An 18,613-nucleotide genomic window follows, 5' to 3' on the forward strand; every position below is an offset into this window, starting at 1 on the left:
AATTGCGTGAAAAGTAAAAATCACACATCACCATATGTCGTGTGAAGCATTAAATTGAATAATTAAATTAAAAAGGTTAAAAAATTGGGATGGCCACCGTACGCCTTGTCGTAAATTTTAATTTGAATCAAACAAAATTTACGCTACTTGTTTCGGTTGTTTAAATACATCAAATTACCGTTGAGCCTATAGCTCTTCGCCGGCGACGTCTCAGATCCACTTCTCCCTCTCCAACATTTTCCCCCAAATTCCAAACCCTAATTCTCAAAAACCATCGTGGAGACCTCCATTGCCCTCAAGCCGCTCCGTTTCGCACTCTCCCGACGCTCATAGCGGTGTCAGTGTGAGGCGTTTGAAGTAATTTAGCTCCAATTTCAGTTCACCACTGCACGAATTAGGGTTTTGAATGTTCGCTGCAGATGGGGATTTAGTTCTCGAAACGTTTGTTCTTTGTGGAGACGTGAGAGTCTAGGTTTTGTACGGAAGAATGCAGGGATCGGCGCAGAGCTCTGCGGCCCAGCCGGAGGCGATATTGCAATGGCTTCAGAAGGAAATGGGGTACCGGCCTTTGGGTCCGTACAATGCTGCTTCTAGCAAATCGCAGTTGCCCTCAATCGACTCGCTGAGGAAGATTTGCCGTGGGAATATGATACCCATTTGGAATTTCTTGATTACCCGCGTGAAGTCTGAGAATACGGTGAAGAATATTCGAAGGAATATAACGGTACATGGTGGTGGCGGCGGTGGAGGGGACGGTGGCGCATTGGCAAAGGCGGGGAAGGAGGAGATCACGAGAAGTAAAGGGGGTAGGAGAAAGGAGAAACTTGGGGAGGCTGCGAGTGCGGCAGAGACCAGGGAGGCCGCGCTGCAAGAGAGGGACTTGGCGGTAAAGGAGGTGGAGAAATTGAGGAACATTGTGAAGAGACAGAGGAAGGATTTGAAGGCCAGAATGTTGGAGGTTTCGAGGGCTGAGGCTGAACGGAAGAGGATGCTTGATGAACGCTCTAAAAAAAGGTTTGAGCTTTTTTTAAACATTTGCATACTCCAGTACATGATTTGGTTGGGTTGAAAACTTGTTTTGTAATGTTAAATTTATCGTGGTATGTCATTATCATCATATTTAAGAATGAAATGAGCTATGTAGATTATTTAGAGAGGAAACACGATGCTATTCCTCTTTGCAAGGTTTATTTGAGAATAGTCTTGTTGTTTGAAAATTTGTGTTTAGTTCATTGATCCACACAACAAAAAATAACCCCTTTTTTGGAAGGCCGTGTAAATTCAAATGATATTCACAGCCACAGGATAGTATTTCAAGTTATTCAATGCAGATTGCGGGCTATGTTGATATATCCTTGATCTTGATGCAGGCATAAGCAAGTAATGTTGGAGGCTTACTATCAACAGTGTGACGAAGCGGAAAAGATATTTGCAGAGTATCATAAACGTCTTCGTTATTATGTTAATCAAGCAAGGGATGCTCAAAGGTCAGGTGTTGATTCATCTCTTGAATTGGTTAACAGCTTTGGTTCAAACAGTGAAAAGGAAGCTGTTTATTCAACTCTTAAGGGCAGTAAAGCAGCAGATGATGTGCTTCTTATCGAAACCACTCGGGAAAGAAACATCCGAAAGGCCTGTGAATCTCTTGCAGCACATATGATTGAAAAAATTCGCAGTTCTTTTCCTGCATATGAAGGAAGTGGTATTCATTTGAATCCTCAGTTAGAAGCAGCCAAGTTAGGTTTTGATTTTGATGGGGAATTACCTGATGAGGTCAGAGCTGCAATAGTGAATGGGTTGAAGAATCCTCCTCAATTGCTTCAGGCAATTACTTCATACACGTCACGGTTGAAATCTCTAATTTCCAGAGAGATAGAGACAATTGATGTTAGAGCTGATGCAGAAACTTTAAGGTAAACACTTCCTTGTCAGTCCTGTTGGATATGAGGAGTTTATTCACTTTTCTCCTTGCCTTATCTTCTACAGACAAGGCTGTTCAACTACAAGATACCTTCTTTGTATTTTTTTAATAGTCACTGAGCCAAAGATTGGTGTTAATATGGTCTCCCTGCCCTCCCCCCTCTTTTTGTTAATACTTGCAGTGATAGGTCCATTATTTGTCATGTTTTTATAACATTTATCCTTAGTCTTTGCAAGGATATTCAATTAAAAGAAGTTTTCTTTAATCTGTTCTTTCAAATCAATCAACTTTCGTTCTTAAATTAAGTGTGGCGTAATTAACTGGTAAATTGGTTTTAAAGTAATCCTTGTGGATACAGTCTCATGCTTGCATATCTATACTATTATTGATTTGCAGGCTTGTGAGTAACTTAATTTGGGTCTTTTGAATCTCTATTTTTAGGTGTTTAAAAGTCTACAACATCCAGCTGCTTGATTTAAAAAATAATGTGTACCTTTTTCAAATTTGATCATTTCTGTGTCTGAATTCTCATTTCTTCTCCGTATTCTTGGCTAATGTCTCATGAATTCCTTAATCAGGTACAAGTATGAGAACAACCGAGTTATTGATGTTTCTTCTCCTGATGTGAGTTCACCATTACACTATCAACTTTATGGTAATGGAAAGATAGGAGTTGATGCACCTTCTAGAGGAACTCAACTTCTTGAAAGACAGGTTATATTCTTTTACTAGATGGTAGCCTTTACATTAATATTTAATTATATTTTCTTCTTTTCACTTGTATCATCCATCTTAACATTCTTATTTCCACAACATGGAGACATTGCTCCTACTCTTGCTTTAAATGCTTTCCCCAACCCACCTCACCGCCACCCCCCCCCCCCCCCAAACAACCCCCCCACAAAGAATAGTTGGCCTAATCCCTAATTTCATAAACAAGCATATTGTTTAAATGAAAGAATTGTTTGGTTCTATTTTACCCTTACATTTCTGCTTTTGTTTTGTTTTCTGAATTGTGCATTGTTTCAAGAGTTTAACTTGTTATTTGGAATATATTGTTCACAGAAAGCACATGTTCAACAATTTTTGGCTACTGAAGATGCACTGAACAAAGCTGCAGAAGCTAGGGGTCTGTGTCAAAAACTTATAAAACGCTTGCATGGCGATAGTGACGTAGCTTCTTCAGGAGCATCACAAAATGTGGGCAGTCTTAGGCAACTTGAGGTAAATCTTCCTTGCATATTAAATGTATTAATTTCCGATAGTTTGGGTGGAAATAGCACCATGGGTGACAGGTTTGAATAGTTTCAGTCTTTTGATCCTTTTGATAGTTCTATACTCTATACCAGCTTACTTTTAGTCTGCACTTTGTTATCATCTGTTGTTTTTACAGTCTTCCCTTTTCTTTGTGTAGCTGGAGGTTTGGGCCAAAGAAAGAGAAGTTGCTGGCTTGAGGGCTAGCTTGAATACGCTGATGTCTGAAATACAACGCTTAAATAAATTATGCGCAGAAAGGAAAGAAGCTGAAGATTCTTTGAAAAAGAAGTGGAAGAAGATTGAAGAATTTGACTCCCGCAGATCAGAACTTGAAATCATATATACTTCATTACTAAAAGTTAACATGGTAAGTATCTCAGCTTCGTTAGTGCCAATTTGCTAACCACTTCATATATCACCAATTGCATAGTTTTCATATGTTATTCGTATCATATGGTAGAATATTTCAATAGAGGCAGCTAGGATAATGCTTCTCTTATCTCTTTTTGTTCTCCGTCAGGAATATATTCTAATATTATTTTTGTCAACTTGGTACTTGGTAGGATGCTGCTGCGTTCTGGAATCAGCAGCCATTATCCGCGCGGGAGTATGCATCAAGCACTATTATTCCAGCATGCACAATAGTTATGGATCTTTCAAATAGTGCAAAAGATCTTATTGAAAGAGAAGTTTCTGCTTTTGACCAAAGTCCTGATAATAGCCTCTACATGCTTCCAGCAACTCCACAGGTTTGTTGAGTAAATTTGTGGCTTATCATTATTAAAGAATTGTTTTTCTTCTAAGTATAACTCTTTATTTTTAAATTGGCGAATGATTGTTTTATAGCTGAATCTGTCTGTTACTTATAGAAATGGTAAAAATCAATAAATCTGTTTCTTATGACCATTATCAGAATTATTAGGGACTAATCATAATCGGTCTGTAATCTCTGTATGATTTCAAATTTTATGACTTCTATAGTTTGTGTAATATTAGGAATATCTTGAACTTTTTCTATTGTTGTTTGGCTAGTAAATACAAATCTATCTTTTGTTGTCCACCTTGTATAATCTGTGTATGTAACGATGTAACCACTAATTACTTTTGTATCAGGCACTATTGGAGTCCATGGGTACAAATGGGTCTACTGGACCTGAAGCTGTTGCTGCTGCAGAAAAAAATGCTGCTATATTAACTGCAAAAGCAGGTGCTAGGGATCCATCAGCAATACCATCCATATGTCGCATATCTGCTGCCCTTCAATATCCTGGTGGTGAGTCTTCATTCATCTGCTACGATAGTATAGGAATGCCTAAGATTAGAGGCCACTGCATTCGTTTTAGGCTTGGTTTTGGAAGAAATACTTCCTCTCCATTTATCCAAGGCTTGGCAACAGAAGGTCTCTTTTGCCTTCTTTTTTGAGTTGAGTGTGTTATGGTGACAAATGGTTACGGTTGCGGAAACCGGAGAAAGAATCAGTTATTTTGAATCAAAATAGCGATGAGCCGAGTATCGCACTTACAAAGAAAAACAAAATGCATCAGCCTTTCAATAAATTGGTAAAACTCACTGGACGGTTAGATTTTATGCTGGTGAGTATGGAGTGCTGTTACATGATAGCCTGCAAGGATCTTGTTTTGAATAATCTTAAGCCCCAGTAGGCAGGACACTATGAATAAGTTATCTCTCACACCCTTTTTTTTTTTTTTTTGGGGGGGGGCGGGGTTGGGGGAGTGGTGGTGTGTGGAGTGGGGTTATGAAAATCTTATATCAGGAATCAGGATAAGAAATAATCTTCAGTTGCTATTCTTTCCTGAACCTAGGTACGAAGGAGTTTTGTTTGGAACATGAAATTAGAACTCTGATTAAATGGTGCTCTGTTGATTCCGTGCTCTCTCAATATCTACAGATGTCACTTGTACCTATAGTAAAATGAATATAATCATTTTGGCTTGTGAATTTGCTCCTTAAGCTTAAGGATGCCTAGCCTGAGTTTCACGAATGCTACCATATGCATGTTCTCGTGTGGTATTTTGTTTTATCTTATTGTTTGTGTGTCTGCTTGATAGGTGCTTTCGGTTCTTTTTATTTTTTAATATCGTATAAATACAAACTTACATTTACCGGGTAAACAGGTTTGGAGGGTTCAGATGCTGCCTTAGCATCAATCCTAGAGTCCCTAGAATTCTGTTTGAAACTTCGTGGTTCTGAGGCTAGTGTGTTGGAGGACTTGGCAAAGGCAATCAATTTGGTTCATACACGACAGGATCTTGTTGAAAGTGGTCATGTGTTGTTGAACCATGCCTATAGAGCTCAACAAGAATATGAAAGGTAAAACTTCACGTTGCCTTGTTTTTACAGGAATCTAGGTCATGTAATCTTCCAAATCCCAAAGTTTCAGTAAGCAGACCTCGGTCAAATAATATAAACTTGAATTCCATTTTAAGGATTGTGAAATGAGGAAAAATACCAGAAACTGCTTTCTTCTTTCTTTTGAGATGTACAGGATTCCCTGTGCTAGATGTTATGACTTTTTTTCATCCAGATTCTAAATACATTATAGATTGCTATTTGTTGTAATATTTTGCCAAAATTCAGGATGTATAACTCTGATTCTATGTTAAATTCGTTCTACATATTAATATGCATTGTAGATCTCTGACTCAATTTTCAGATTAACATGCACTTAATTCTTGTCGACTACTCTGCAGGACAACGAGTTATTGTTTAAATGTGGCTGCTGAGCAAGAGAAAACTGTCATGGAGAAATGGTTGCCCGAACTTAAGTCTGCAATTTTGAGTGCTCAGAAGTGCTTGGAAGATTGCAACTATGTTAGGGGGTTGGTGAGTGACCACCGTAAACTGAATCATCTGCCATTACATTGCCTGTTTACCTGCATGCATGTGACCGTGCACACATGTTACTGGAATTAATTTATCTTCTTTTACATTAGTCCCAAATTTGGGGTAAATAACGTAAAATGGAGCTTAAGTGGAGTTAGTCTGCATTTGTATGGTTGTATACAGAGTATCTTTCTACCATAGGAGTATGAGTTTATTTTGCCCTCTTTAATTGTCAACCGCAATATGTTTTTGCAGCTTGACGAATGGTGGGAGCAACCAGCAGCAACCGTTGTTGACTGGGTCCTAGTCGATGGGTTAAACGTTGCTGCTTGGCATAATCATGTGAAGCAGCTCCTTGCATTTTATGATCAGGAGCACTTGTGAATATAATTTGAGTACTCAGCAGGCAAGATTTTCTCAGGATCTTCCTGGTCTTCCCAGATCAAATTTGCCACTTCAAAGACCGTACAAAATACTTGCATAACTAACCTGCATCCCTGCCTGAGGCAATACGTGTACGGGGTACAGTTAGGAAGTGGAGGCATATACTTCGGATGTCATAGCACTTCTACATTTCGATTTGAGGAGAGAAAAGCAGCGGAGGAGGGTAGCCGGCGGGAGGAACAGGTCCTGACCTTAGTCGATTTGAAGTTTGTTATACCGGCAGACCAGAATTTTTCTCCTTTTTTTTTTTTTTTTCCTCCTTCTGGTTAAGTTTTGTATAGAAAGACAAGGATGTGTTGTATCATAAACTTTATAGCTTGGGTTTTTTTTTTTTTTTTTTTTGGGAGAGAAGAGTGATTTAAATTGTAGAGGTTTAATTTGCAGTATGAAATTGAATGTATGACTTGGTCCTCTATTGAATGAAGGGGAAGGCTTCCGCTTGGCATAATATCACTTCAGTCCAATTGTCTTCCTGTTTCAGAAATTGACAACTCCATATGATGAAACATCACATGTAGAACTAGTTACATTACTGTGCGGATGAAAATTGCTGCCATACACTATATGTTGGAATGCCAAATTGAATGCGGTTGTTTTTCAAGCACGAATACAACGATTGTGAAAGGGGTGGGCGACCTAGAGAGATGGCCGAAGCATGAATACAACGATTGTGAAATGGGTGAGCGACCTAGAGATATGGCTGTATCTCTTTGATGAATGTTGTATCGAGGTTTGGTTTAAAGAAACATATTCTATACTTTCATCTACTTGATTACTACTCCGATGCACTTAAAGCTACGAGTACTGTGTCTAATATTTTTCAGGTGATTTGTTATCAGCACTTTGAAATAACCCGTCTGTGCATCTTGTCGTTATTATTATGAATAGACAATGATAATTATAATAGAAAGTGTTAATAACAGCTTTCGTTTTTAATTCTTGGTAGGTCGAATCAAGTGGTATAGAATGAGAAAATGCCAGGTCAAAGTGTGACATATTGATGATGGTTCCAATAATAATAGACCACCCAGTGCAAAGATAAATAAAACATAATAATCAGTCTTATCTTATATGTTTCAAGTTTGACACCATTTGGAAATTGGAGACACTTATATACGAAAAAGTCCTTAAACCTCAGCCCACCTCATTCCCCCACAGGGCTTAAACTCGCCCGTGAGGAGAACACATGACATGTATTTTTGGACCCGTGAAGGACGGGGAATGCGACAGAACTATCTTTTTCTTTAACTTCAACATGCATTATCTTTTTCGTTACGAAAACAACACATTAATAGATAAATATTTACATTATTTATATTCTATTATATTGATAAAGTGAAAACTTCTATTTTCATTGTATGAATATTAAGAATTATTGTGTTATTATATTATTGTTTTCTATGTCGACTTGATCAATTTGTGAATCGACACGAACACGACTGAATTGCCACCGATTTTTCACTGTCTGAAAGAAAAACATTGTTATCACAAGATAGCAGTGGGGACGGAGAGGCTTGTGGTTTTCGTAGATATACCTGGGACCTTCAAAAACCGCCTTACATTGTCAAAAATTGTAGGACGGACAAAGAACGAAGCGGTGAAAGTTTGGGGGTTTGTTAGCAGCTCAATGCAATACTCTGCGAGACAATTTGTCAATTCCGGTGCAGGGTCCATTTAACAGTACTATGATGGAGTTTGTGCCTGGAATTCTTGCATGTCACAAAGTATATCATTTACATTTCGAGTGTGACACGTACGACTGTCGTTAGCACGTAATGAGTAATATATTTCTAAACGAGGATATATTTCTGGTGACACCGATGTTTTTCACCAAACTTCCAAGCAGTTATTGGAAAATGAGAATCGTGGAAGTAGCCCTAGGTTTCCTCACAAAGCAGGAAACTGAATTTAGGACAAAATAAACAGACTGTGGGAAGGAAAAGAACGTGTTGATGCAAGAGGAATCTGGGTGCAACACCAACACATGAGTGTACAGAGGAAACCCTAATTTGGATGTTATACACATCATCAGGTTAGTCGAAGTTTCTGCCCTTTTGCTATTGCTTTATCAATTGCTGGTGATAATTTAAAGCAAATTCAAATAATGATGCTAATGATTCAGTTTTTCTTATCGTTAAAGATGAATCCCAAAAAACAAAATAGTAATACACAGATGTCGTACAAACCAAGAGAAGAAAGAAAAGATGACAAACATGAACTTCTAAAAAATTGTCATGATAAGATCTTATGCCCTGCTCAAAGGATTTGGATCCTCTCCTGACCTAATGGAGAGGATCCTCCTGACCCATCATCGTGGGTCGTTGGATTTTTATCCAACGGCTACAAACAGGGAGGTCTCTTTAAAGTTATAATAATTGTAGCCGTTGGATAAAAATTCAACGGTTTACAATGATAGATCAGGAGGATCCTCTCCATTGGCTTAGGAGAGGATCCAAATCCTGCTCAAATACCATATTCTGACACCATGGAAAGTTGCCTTTTTACTTTTGGTGAGCTACAGTTTTTTATTTTATTTTTTCACATGTATTAATGATGTTACGTGAGACAACCGCTAATATATCTCTTTGTATCTACAATTCTTATTCAGTTTAAGAGTTAAAGTTAAAATATTTCTAGTTACTTATAAATCTCTCAACCACATCATATATATTGGTATGTTTCTAGCCAATACAGTAGAAGCTAATCATATAGATACAAAGAGAGATATCCTCGACTACACGGATTATATATAATCTCACAAGAATGTCATAAATATCGATTTATCTACCTGTTTCTAACCAAATGGTAGGCGCCCATGCATCATATGTTTCTGTGTGAAGATAAAACATGAATGGATACATGCAGCAACCTGCAGTTGTTGTTGATAGTGTACAGCTTTAGACTCATGAAATATGTGGCCACTCTACTTATCTCGTGAACCAACGGGGACCCAACTATTCTGTTTGGCATTCGTACACCACAAAGAAACAACCTCAATAAATATAAAATAAACAAAGCACCAGCAAAACAAAAATTAGGGGCATCTTTTCTTTTTACTTCCCCACCATCACAGATTCACAATTATTACCTTTTTTTCTTGTATGGTTCGGTGGTAGGAAACGAAACCTAGCTACATTTACTTCTTCTAGTTTGCAGTTCACTGTTTTTCCATGAGTGAAATAATGAAGCTCGATGGAACCCGGGCTATAAAATTCGAAAGTAGTGGTTTTTTTTTTTTTATCTTCCAATCACAGTTAATTTGTTGAGTTAATTTTGCGTACGTGTCATGCATTGTAATAAAGAGCCGAGTGTTAGAACCAATCAAATGTTACAGTTTATTTCGAATATAAATTTCACAAGGATACAATATATATATATATATATATATATATCTTACAATATAAACAATTAATAAAACTGAATTAATAAACCACAAAACACTGACTTGGTTAGGAAGATAGAGGCTTGCAGTAGCAATCTCCTAAGACAGAAATACGCCCCTACACCAGTGCAGTAGTTCAAATGGACGTCTATCTTGCAGGATACAACTATCTAACCCAAGTTCTTGCACACGAACTTGGATTCTTGGCGAATTGATTGAGCGTTTCTCTGTGAAATATGGAGGAAGGAAAATGAAATTGATTATCAGTTTCTGATTTTATTGCCATATATACAATGGCATAAATTGAACAAATACAACCGTTCATGCTTATCAGTTTTTTAAAAAATAAAAACCGAATGTAACTGTTCAATCAGTTTTATCCTTTTGGAAAAAACTAAATCCAAAAAATCAAAAACGTAACTCGTGTTTTTCGTCCATCTGAACCCAAGAGGTACAAGGCCCAAGGCCCATCTTTGACATTTAATATATACACCCCTAAGTCTAAGGCCCAAGGTCTATGGCTTTAGCCCAATTCAATTCAAACTATAAGTGAGTTCACTCACTTATAAAGGTGATGTTCAAAGAAGGTTTGGGCGATGTGAGACTCCAAGTCCCACATAAAACACAAATTCCAACACCGAGCATATCCTTTTCTATGCCTAATAAAGGGTATAATCCTACCGAATATTTATATTAATTAGTTATAAGCTCTCAGCGATTGATATAAAAGGCAGCCTATATCAACCTATTCTTAGAGTCCAGAACATCAGAACTTCTTAGAGGGGGGAATAGATGGGCTCTAAAAACATGTCTTGGTTTCTTACAGTTATCTTTCTGGTTGCTACTCTCACATTTCATACTCCTTCAGAGGCTAGCCAAGAGAAGAACCATCCTTCTGCAGTTGTTGTGGGCACTGTCTACTGTGACACATGTTTCCAAGAGGATTTCTCACATACCAGCCATTTCATTTCAGGTAATAAATTCATCTCAAATTTTCAAGAAGTTCTGAATCAAATTTCTTTTTATTTAGTAGTCCGGCTATGGAACAAACGTCAATTCAATGATTTCCATACGCCCGGCGCTTCTTTCCTTGTGCGTACTTTCATTTTTATTTTTGATCTTTGAATTTGAATTAATCAAAGAAAGAAATAAACAAAGGCGTACAAAAGGCGAAATGTAAAATCTGATAAAATGACTGAGAAATAGAATTGGCCAGAATAATTTCATTACTTCTGATTGTAAAACCTTTATACAGATATTTCCTCTGAGTCAACTATACAACTAAGAAAAGTAAATAACATAAATCAATTACAACAAAATCTCTCCTTGGCGGCAGGATTCTGCTTTCAATCACAAATTCTTTCCAACATTATTTATTATTTCTCTAAAAGAAAAGATGGAGGATATTTCATTAATTTGTATATGTCGATATCATTGTCGTCCAGTAAATATGTCATCAACAACGTGGCGATTTCTTTGTGAGTCAACAAAACGTACAGACATGTTGTGGATGCATTTTCGAAAATATCAATAACCTTACGAGGTTCTTGTGCAGGGGCTTCTGTTGGAGTGGAATGCAAAGATGGGAGTTCAACAGAACAAAGTTTCAAGGCACAAGTGAAAACAAATAGCCATGGACAATTCAAAGTCCTTCTGCCATTCTCGGTGAGCAAACATGTCAAGAAAATTGAAGGATGCTCAGTGAAACTAATCAGCAGCAGTGAACCCTACTGTGCTGTGGCCTCATCAGCTACCTCCTCTTCCTTACACCTCAAGGCAAGAAAGCAAGGGACTCATATATTCTCTGCTGGTTTCTTCACCTTCAAGCCTCTCAAACAACCCACCTTATGCAACCAGAAACCCAGCATTCAGAATTCCAAGAAATTAAATTCCCAGAAGTTCTCATTCCCTCATACTGATGAGCTGGAATTCCCATCACCCTCTCAAGTGAACCCCACAATGCCTGATCTACCTCCCGTCCCTAAGATCCCTATTGTTCCACCACTGCCACAACTCCCTCCTCTCCCTCCCATCCCAATCGGTGTCCCAGGACTCCCAGGACTTCCTGGAATTCCAGGTTCGCCCCCTGTTGCTGTAAAAACTTCATCTGTGTCCTCCAACTCCAAAACTTCAAAGAATGAGCAACTAGGTGATAATAAAGAAGTAGCGCATCCAGACACTATATTTCCACCTTTATTTCCACCAATTATCCCTAATCCACTTCAGCCCCCTCCACTTATCCCTAATCCACTTGAGCCCCCACCAGCTCCATTAATCCCTAATTTGCCCCCCCTTCCTGGTTCTCCACCAGCAGGTCCAGCACCATTGATTCCCAACCTGCCACCTATACCTGGTTTGACTCCATCGCCGTCATCACCACCACCAATCATCCCATTCCTCCCTCCACTCCCCGTCCCACTCCCACCTATGCCTCGGATCCCCGGAATTCCCCCAGCATCTTCTTCAAAACAAAGTACTTCACCTTGATTTAAAGTAATTAATATATTTTAACTATGAATCATGTATAATTAATTTTCCAAATAATGTGTTTTACATGGTGGTTTAAGGTTTTAATTATGTATAAAACACTGTATGGTTGGTTGTGCAATTATCAGAAGGATATATGTTCTATATGGTAGGGTTTTGTATCGTTGTATGTTTGTGCTTTTGTAAGGAGCATGTGGTGGACACAGAATTATTGTACTTGGAATAAGGCTATGGGTTCCTTTCATCTGACAGACTTTTATTTACTTTGTAAAGAATCCCTATTTATAATGTGATTTTGCATTACTATTTTTATAATACTATTCGACTCTTATATGTAACAAGAATTTAACTAAAAATCATAACCCCATACATATACAAAAATATCACAAATTTTGAGAGAAAAAAAATATCTTAAATATTGAATTGTATGCATTTCAAGTTTCAACTACTCTCCAAACGAAGAATAAAAATCGACCCATATGAGGTTGCCTGAGATTCTTCAAAACAAACTATGGATAAGGAAAACAAATGAAAGAAAGCTTTCAGCAAGCAAGAGTACGGTGCATAACTGCATATACATAGCAGTCGTTTCATTCATAAAATAAGGAAGCTTAAGGTATTGCCTGTGAAGTGATTAATTCGTAAAGTTCTTACATAGACAAATATGAGTACAGCCATACAATACGATTTGATTATTCTAAACAACCATTTTTATCTCCCACACACTTCTTGTTGATTTTTATCATTTGTTCTTCTTCAATTCATTTGATCCGACTGTCAAAAATTAAGAGAGCATGTGAGAAGTACAAGAGTTTGTAGATAGCATCACCCATTAGTTAATAACATATGATTAATTCGTGAAACATGTTATTTTTACCAAATATTTATATTATTATTTGTATTCTCTCTCTAATAGAGACGAATCTGCATGTATTGACAAGTTCTATTTCTATTAAATAAATGATAAGTGTAGGGTAGAAATTCAAAATTTCAAGAAAAGAGAGAATCATGGATTTAGAGATTAAAATATTATTATATCAATTATTATCGAATATTATATGGCCCCCCCTAGAGAAAACTGAAGTGAGTCGGTCATATTTTCTATATGGGCCCCTTAGAGAGAACCAGTTAAAAGACCAATGAAATGAGCCATTTCAGCAAATTAAAAGAAGGCAAATATCTGTCCGGAACGACGACGTCAGAATTAGGTCATCTTCTTCGGGCTCATAGCGAGTTAACTCGTTGCTTCTGCAATTCACAGTCATACAGGTTGACGTCGAGTACGACGAGCCGTATCACATACCTTTCTGTTTCATCCGAGTTCGATCGACTTCAACTCCTATTTCGACCAAGTAGGTGATAAAAGCTTAGGGTTTAGTGTTTAGGGTTTCGGAGAATAATTTTGTAACTAGGGTTTAGGGTTTTGGATTGCTTGCACAAAATCATTCTCCACTATGGTGAGAAAACTCACCATAATCTGAGCCACCTTCTATGATTTTAACTTAATCAGTACATTTTATTCTTATATTTTCGCAAATACTATTAACAATTTAACATTAAGTTTTAATTCTTGTATGAATTTTTTGTCGTTGGTCTGGTTTGTATGATGAAAATTAGCGTGCTCATACACAATTGTTAGTCCAACTTCAAGCAAATTTGTAGTCTGCAAGTCAGTTCTCTCTATCTGGAACCTTCCTTGCAAAGGAAGGAAATCTTAACGGATGATCATGCAACCCTTCCCAAAAGCTACGAATAAAGTCCTTAACGACGACGGTCCAACATTGAGACGCCGTCACCTATGCCCCTCAAGTCCTTGCACAACATGACGCCAAAAGACTCCGCATTACCTTAGTGGCCCTAGGGTTTTGTTTCGTGCAGAAAAAGCCATAGACCTTCTGACGAAATCAGGTATATCAAACTATGTGGATTTCACAAGCATTGAAGTAAACTCCATTTTTGACGACGATGTCGGGGAGTTGTGGAATTTTCCGGACTCTGGACTAGCAATATTTAAAGTCAGGAGGCTAACCCTTATGGAGAAGAATAAGTTGATGAGGTTCTTCAAGCTTGTTTGGCAGCACTTGGAAGCCTCTGATGGTGGTGGTGGTGACCAGGGGAGTAAAGAAAATAGTCGAAGTTCAAAAATTTCAGATGATGGATTTGGAGAGCCCCTTTGTTAACTTCCTAAACAGAATGCCATTGCCAAGATCAAATCGTAAGAATCACATGACAATTATTTTATTTTCGGTTTTGATCCTCTTAGTTTTCATCACAAGCTTTATATATGTTCCAAATTGCTTGGTATAATTGCTCTTAATTTTCTGGACACTTGTTTTTTTACAACAAATTCGGAGAGGGGATTCGAACTTGGGTGCATACGGTGTTAAACTATTAGCTTTTGATTGGTTATAATGATTGATTTCATGGAATGAAAATGAACAAAAATCTGAAAACCGGGGATGTCCGACTAGTCGATGAACTGATCTGATAGAGGCAGAGAGAGGAAAGCAAAGTACCCTGCTTTAGGCTGGGTGAATTGCTCGGGAGTTTTTTTTTTTTTTTTTTTTCCTCTCAAAGTCGGCGGGTGCCTTATTTTACTTGGCTATCAAGCTCACCGGTTCTCATTTCTGTAGAGGTTTATATACATATATTAATTTGTTATAATAATTAAGAAACTTACTTTAACAGATGGCGAAGTACACTGCTCTAACTCACTTCGCTAAACCCAGATTTGCAGACACTATTGTTTTTAGGAAACTTTACACACCAGTAGTTGAATCAGTATACAATACCTCTTAACACTCAACTGCTTGTGGACAACAAAAAGCACTCTTTGCTGCTGGTCACTTCATTTTTTGTCTTCCTTTCTTTAGATAGGACATCATTGTAATAGCCTTCACTTCTTTCCACTTATGAAATTTATGGGCAGCCTACAATAGCATTGACTGAATGCCGTTGCCAAGATTAATTATTCGATATAGTTTCTAATACGTCTCAAAAATAATATATTTTCGGTATACCGAGAACTTATGTCATCTTCTCGTGTAGAATTATTTTATATGCCATTGCCATGGTAAAAGATAGAGCCATGGTGGCTAGGGGAATATGTATTACCACCATGGCTCTACCTTTTACCATTTTTTTTTAAATGCAATTTCTAACATGGCACCTATATGAATTTGTAAAAAATAAAGATAAACGAATAAATAAACATGACATTCTCATCCTTTAACTACAAATCACGGTCTCATGCATAACAAAAGTATATAAATGTTGAAATGTTGAACTATTTGCATTTTAACTACTACATCACTTCCCAAATAAAGAGTACAATTGACCAAAATAGAGAACCTTCTTGGGCATGCCCATATTTGAGCACACCAACAAAATATAAATATGCCGGCAGATCATCTGTCACCACATATTACCGACTTGTCTTTGCTTTCTTGTTTGGAATGTCCCTGCTTCTACCGCCACCGTTTGAAGACCCTACTCCAACTCTTACTCCACCGTTGCTTGCATCGAGCTGCTGTTGTTGCTGCCAATAGTCCCTGTAGAAATGGGGTGCCCTTTGGCCACTTGTGGCAGAGGCCGGTTGGACTCCTCGGTTGTTAAGTCTGTACTTCTGCGAAACCCACAAAGAGGATGATATGTATTTTCCATCAGATTCAGCACCACATCAAGGAGATCAAAGTCTAGCAACAATAAACATAATATTTGAAGAAATTTTTATGAGCGACGTAATGTTACTAATCCACCTGATATAATATAGATAGACAACAAACTTCACATGATTTGGGGACCATAGGCGTAAATGGCCTAGTTTGGTTTTGTTTGCATTGGCATTGTTTCATCCGGCCAAGTTAAAGTTTTATCTGGGTCTCTTTTGTAATAACTCAAAGGTATTGGGTGCTGATGCAAATATTTTTGGCTTCCTATCATGTACGTGTAACGTACGTACAACCATAACCAATATGGATTTTTTTTTAGTTCTAACGAGTTTCTTGAGCTTATACACTTAGCAAAGGCTGCAAAGCTAACATAAATGATGAGAATTAGTCCCACATAACAAGATATATCATTTATTTATGGAAGATTTCATTCATAATATCACCAAAGCTTTTAATCATAAGTGGTTAAGTTAAAGGCAATATTGATGATGTTAATAGTGGGTCATATTGAGCCTAAAAGTTTATTAAGCTTCAATTCGTTATTCCTATCACGTATATAGCACTTCGAACAAATATCACATACCATTTTATCGCTTGTATTTCTATGCAATATATAGGAATTGGTTTATTAATAAATTGCACTAAAATTACTAAGAAAATGAGTTAAAGGAGAATGACAATTGGAATCCAACACTCTAGTGGTTAAGAACTACTGGTTATCTTACATCCAAAGTCTTGTGTTCGAAGCTCCATCTCCTAAATACGGCTTGCATTAAAAAACAAAAACAAGAGTATATTTGTATTCAAGGTTTCAAACCAACCTGCAGATGACTCTTGACTTGGTCGTGGGTTAGCCCATCGACCTGCATGACAGCTTGTATCTGCTTTGGAGTAGCCTCTGCTCAACAATAAGCACATAACAAACTACATATTAGCATCAAGCCAAAAACCTGCAGTCCTAGATATCATATCCCACCAAAAAAATGACTCAACTAATTCTATGAATATATTGACACAACTCATTTGCCTCACCTTGAGGACCTCCAAGTAAACTCATGGCCTCCAGAAACCTTGCTTGGAGCTCCAGCGTCCAGCTCCTCCTTTTGTTCTTCAGGTTTGGCAGCGCTAGTGGCAGTGGAAGCTGTTGCTGTGGCTGGGACTCCGGTTGTGCCTGTGGTTTTGACTCTAGCTCAAAATCGTCGGCCGCCATGTTCAAATCGCATGGGAACGGCGTAGGGCTTGTCGGCTCTTTGTTCACCATCATTCCCATCTGACTAGATGATTGGGAACATTGGAAAGTCATCACCTTTTACAAAATAATTAAAATGAGTTAAATTGTTAGATACATTGTAATCTATCAAAAAGCACACTACCAGATAAAAATGAAGTTATTGATGAACTTTTGCCTGTCTGTATCACCATGTTTACCTGCTTGTGATCAGTAGTATCTATGCCATATGGCTTAAGGTTGAACGGAGGAGATGAGCTCTTGTATTTTCTGAACGCACTCCGTCGTTCAGATTGATGATCGGAGAGTTCTAAAATCTCATTCTTGAGGACTTGTACAGCTATATGATCACAACAACAACAAAAATCAATAAAAAAATAAAAAAAAAATCAAGTAAACCCGTTAGAGGTAACTTTACTTATGTCAAACCTTTCAACTGATTCCTTAAAGGGAAATAGGGAAAAAATGAAATAAGGGCCGGCTGCATGTGTAAAATTCAGTACAAATTACAAGTAACACTCTCACAGTATGATGCACTGAGGCAAAAACAAATAAACAAATAAATCAAAACAAATCTATGAGAGGTAACTTTACATGTAAAAAACCGTACTTCAACTATTTAATTAAAAGAGAAATAGGGAAAATAAAATAAAGTAAGGGTCAGTCGGATGTGTAAATTTAAGGAAAACCAGATAACGCGCGCGCTCACCGTCCGGTAACAGGAGTACACAATGAAGCAAAAAAAATCAAAATCAAAACAAAATAACCACAGGAGAGGTAACTTCACATAGATCAAACCATTGAACTATTTTCTTAAAGAGAAAAAGGGTAAAAGATAAAAGAAGGGTCCGGTCGGATGTGGAATAAACAGTTAACATGCTTATCGTCCGATATCAGAAGCAGCCAATGAGGCAAAGAAAATCAATCAAATAAACCCATAAGAGGTAATCAATTTAACATATATCAAACCGTTCAACTATATTCTTAAAGATAAATAGGAAAAATAAATAAATTAGGGCCGCCCGGATGTGTAAATTTGGAAACAATAACGCGCTCACCGTCCGACAAGAGGAGCACAGAGTGAGGCATCTCAGTTCTAAACGCTTCTAATTTACGAAGCTCTTCTTGATGTTTTTGAAGGTGCTCATTTAAAACAGACAATTTTTGTGAAACATTTTCAATGTTTGCCAACTTAAGACTCAATGTAAGCTCAAGATGATTTGAAGAAGCCATTTTTTTTACTCTATATTTTAGAGGCCGATCTTGCTACCTAGGTATGTCTCTCTCTCTCTCTCACAAATATTGGTTGGTGGTGGAGACTAGAGGACAGAGAGAGTTGGTATATATAAAGAGAGTGAGAGTATAGGAAGGAGTGAAAA

At 37.6% G+C, this 18,613-nt stretch overlaps 3 protein-coding genes across 3 annotated transcripts; 2 read left to right on the plus strand and 1 right to left on the minus strand.

Annotated features, from left to right (window-relative positions):
• The first annotated feature begins 165 nt into the window (after nucleotides 1-165).
• LOC103962731 (AUGMIN subunit 5) lies at nucleotides 166-6,914 on the plus strand. Its single transcript, XM_009375492.3, has 10 exons — nucleotides 166-1,014; nucleotides 1,371-1,913; nucleotides 2,500-2,635; nucleotides 2,987-3,145; nucleotides 3,336-3,545; nucleotides 3,742-3,927; nucleotides 4,292-4,451; nucleotides 5,314-5,509; nucleotides 5,890-6,022; nucleotides 6,278-6,914. The coding sequence occupies exons 1-10, from the start codon at nucleotides 488-490 to the stop codon at nucleotides 6,404-6,406; spliced, it is 2,379 nt and encodes a 792-aa protein (XP_009373767.2). The 5' UTR covers nucleotides 166-487; the 3' UTR covers nucleotides 6,407-6,914.
• Nucleotides 6,915-10,511: 3,597 nt separating this feature from the next.
• On the plus strand, nucleotides 10,512-12,579 carry LOC103962730 (formin-2). Its single transcript, XM_009375491.3, has 2 exons — nucleotides 10,512-10,821; nucleotides 11,404-12,579. Exons 1-2 carry the CDS (start codon nucleotides 10,641-10,643, stop codon nucleotides 12,333-12,335), a joined length of 1,113 nt encoding a protein of 370 aa, XP_009373766.2. The 5' UTR covers nucleotides 10,512-10,640; the 3' UTR covers nucleotides 12,336-12,579.
• A 3,034-nt stretch (nucleotides 12,580-15,613) lies between these two features.
• LOC103962770 (transcription factor HHO5-like) lies at nucleotides 15,614-17,975 on the minus strand. The gene is made up of 4 exons (XM_048578759.1): nucleotides 17,435-17,975; nucleotides 17,039-17,312; nucleotides 16,828-16,904; nucleotides 15,614-15,960 (listed from the first exon to the last, which is right to left on the minus strand). The coding sequence occupies exons 2-4, from the start codon at nucleotides 17,307-17,309 to the stop codon at nucleotides 15,760-15,762; spliced, it is 549 nt and encodes a 182-aa protein (XP_048434716.1). The 5' UTR covers nucleotides 17,310-17,312; nucleotides 17,435-17,975; the 3' UTR covers nucleotides 15,614-15,759.
• Nucleotides 17,976-18,613: the final 638 nt, after the last annotated feature.

This window comes from the organism of the source record quoted next, unplaced genomic scaffold (assembly GCF_019419815.1).
Source record: "Pyrus x bretschneideri cultivar Hongxiangsu unplaced genomic scaffold, Pyrus_bretschneideri_v1 Contig13, whole genome shotgun sequence".
In the NCBI taxonomy this organism is placed as follows: domain Eukaryota; kingdom Viridiplantae; phylum Streptophyta; class Magnoliopsida; order Rosales; family Rosaceae; genus Pyrus; species Pyrus x bretschneideri.